This window comes from Pteropus vampyrus, unplaced genomic scaffold (assembly GCF_000151845.1).
Source record: "Pteropus vampyrus isolate Shadow unplaced genomic scaffold, Pvam_2.0 Scaffold110, whole genome shotgun sequence".
NCBI classification, from domain to species: domain Eukaryota; kingdom Metazoa; phylum Chordata; class Mammalia; order Chiroptera; family Pteropodidae; genus Pteropus; species Pteropus vampyrus.
In genome coordinates, this window is record NW_011888891.1 from 4,715,705 (window position 1) to 4,718,099 (window position 2,395).

Below are 2,395 nucleotides of genomic sequence, written 5' to 3' on the forward strand. Positions count from 1 at the left end.
TTAGTGGTAGGGTAAGTCTCAGTAAAACAATAGAATCTCAAGTAAATTCTGCCTGTGTTTGATTGCATGCTCTTGAATATGAGTCCACTAGGTAAAGTGGATACACTCCATTTGACCCATATATCTGACAATTTTATAACTAAGAAAATGTAGTCTAATTACTATATATATAAATGGTTCTCTACATTGGGTCTCCGTGAAAAACTATTTTCAAAGCACCTTTACAGAAGAAAATGTGTCTCCCTTCTTTGATTATGCATTCTCATCTTTAACAACTATCACTCTCAGAAAGATTTCTTTATATCAGAAGCTTCCATATTTGGGTTCCATGAAGCTCTAGGGAATCTATGATATGTGGGTTTCTGAACCCTTTGAAATTATGTACACAATTTAGTTCACAGCTTTTGTAAATTTTTCAAAGAACCAGTAACCAAGATCAACCTGAATTCTCAGTCTACAAGTTAGCCAAGTTTCTTTTTGCCTCATCTTCCTTGGAAGCCCCTTACTATCCTCCATATTATAACTCTCTGCATTCATTTGGAGATTCTTATTATTTCCAAATGAAGAATTACAGATCAGTTTAAATTTTCTCATAGGCTCTTTCTTTTCTCCACATACTAAATCATTTTTATGGTGGTCTTTTGAACACTTTCCAAATTCTTTGTAAATCTGAAAGCCAAAGACATTGAAGTTAAAAATCATTTATTAATGAAGATCTAGTTTAGGAGCTTGGATATGCTGACAGTGATGTCAGAGGGTTAGGGGCAACAGAAGCAAGGTTAATAAGATATGTCCAAGAACACCCGCCGCTCCTGAAGGTCAGCTAGGCAGAACCTCAAGGTCAAAAGAGACAGAGGGTAAGAGGCCCAGGTAAACTTAAAAGGATTGGGCACATTTCAGAGTTCAAAGCATCGTAAATAGATCCTGGAAAAAAAAAAGGGGCATGTGGTCTCCACATGTAATCCAAGGATTAATGGCAAGAACAGCAACACTTGAGGCCATGGTACTGGTGACAGTAATAATTCGGAAGGGATCCTTGGGGGTCATGGTGAATTTGGAGAATAAGAACTATGCCAAAGAAGTCCAACATTCCCTTGTCACTGGATGATTCTATCTCTGTTCCTATGCTAGGGTCTAGGTTTTATTTTACTAGCAAAGAAGCAGTTCCTTTATGAATCATATAATGAAATACTGATACCGAGCCAGATAGTTTGATGTGGTTGCTATTAGAGCAGCATCTAGATCCCAAGCATGGCTGGCCTAGGCCCTCAGGCAGTAGTGAGAACTGTTGTAGTGGTAGGATGAGAGGGTAGAACAGAAAGAATGGCTTTGGTGATACAACCTGAACTTCATTCAAGGCTGTTTGTTACTCTATTGTTAATATTGTTAATTTTACTCATCCATATCCAGTAGCAGACCCTCTGACTCTATCTAGAGATCTTAAATATATAAGATTGAATTTAGAGAGTAGCTACCTGAATAATTCAAGTTGAATAAAACATCATCTACCACAAATTTGAAGTCCTCTGAAACAGAGTACCTAAATTATACAGTCAATTCTGTATGTGTATGCTGCTTAGAAAAGAAAAAAAAAGTTTTTTAAAAAAATTAGAGCAAAAAAATCTATTTGAAGAAGGGATTCCCAAAAGTATAAATATTTAAAATTAGAAGTCTATTAAATGTGTAAGAGTCTAGTCTTCATCCTTTGCTTTAACATTTTTGTCTCTTTACTTGGTCTTTTCAAATCCTGTCTTTCCTCGAAGCCCAGTTTGGTGCCTACCCTGAGATAATAGAACCACGTTTGATGCATTTTAGAGTATAAATGAGATCATACAGTTCTGTATTTAGCACAGGGCCAGACACATAATATGTAATATTTATGTTAGCTACAAAGGGTAATGGTTGTGATATTGCTTTCCTCAAATACTCTAGTTAGCATTTAATCTGCTTATTCTCTGACCATAAAAAAACTTACTGCCTATACCACTTTTTCACACTTAGTATCCTAGTTTACATGTTATTATTTTATCTCTCTAAAGAGATTGCAGATTCCTTTATAGGCAGAGATAGGCAAAAAGTTACTGAATTGGATTGAAAATTGGCATTTACTTTCTTTACAAGCCATGTGTTCTTCATTTTGATTTTTTTTTCCTCAATAGAAAATGAAAACACTAGCTGAAAGGAGGAGGAGTGCTCCATCTCTTATCCTGGATAAAGCCCTACAAAAACAGCCTAGTACCAAGTAAGTGAAAAGTTTTATACTATGCATTTTGTATGGGCTACATTTTTTTATATGTGGGGTTGTTTGTTGATTTTTTTATCAGCACCAGAACTCTCTCTTTAGTAATAGGAAATATGACTTCTGTCCTGAGATTATTTAATAAGGCTTGTTCTT

General features: G+C 35.4%; 1 protein-coding gene across 1 annotated transcript in view; it reads left to right on the forward strand.

Annotated features, from left to right (window-relative positions):
• The window catches only part of ARHGAP20 (Rho GTPase activating protein 20), a 109,776-nt gene that overhangs the window by 23,429 nt on the left and 83,952 nt on the right, over nucleotides 1–2,395 (forward strand). Inside the window, exon 3 of the mRNA XM_023533763.1 lies at nucleotides 2,160–2,242. Coding sequence (XP_023389531.1) covers nucleotides 2,160–2,242 — 83 coding nt within the window. The remainder of the gene's footprint in view (nucleotides 1–2,159; nucleotides 2,243–2,395) is intronic.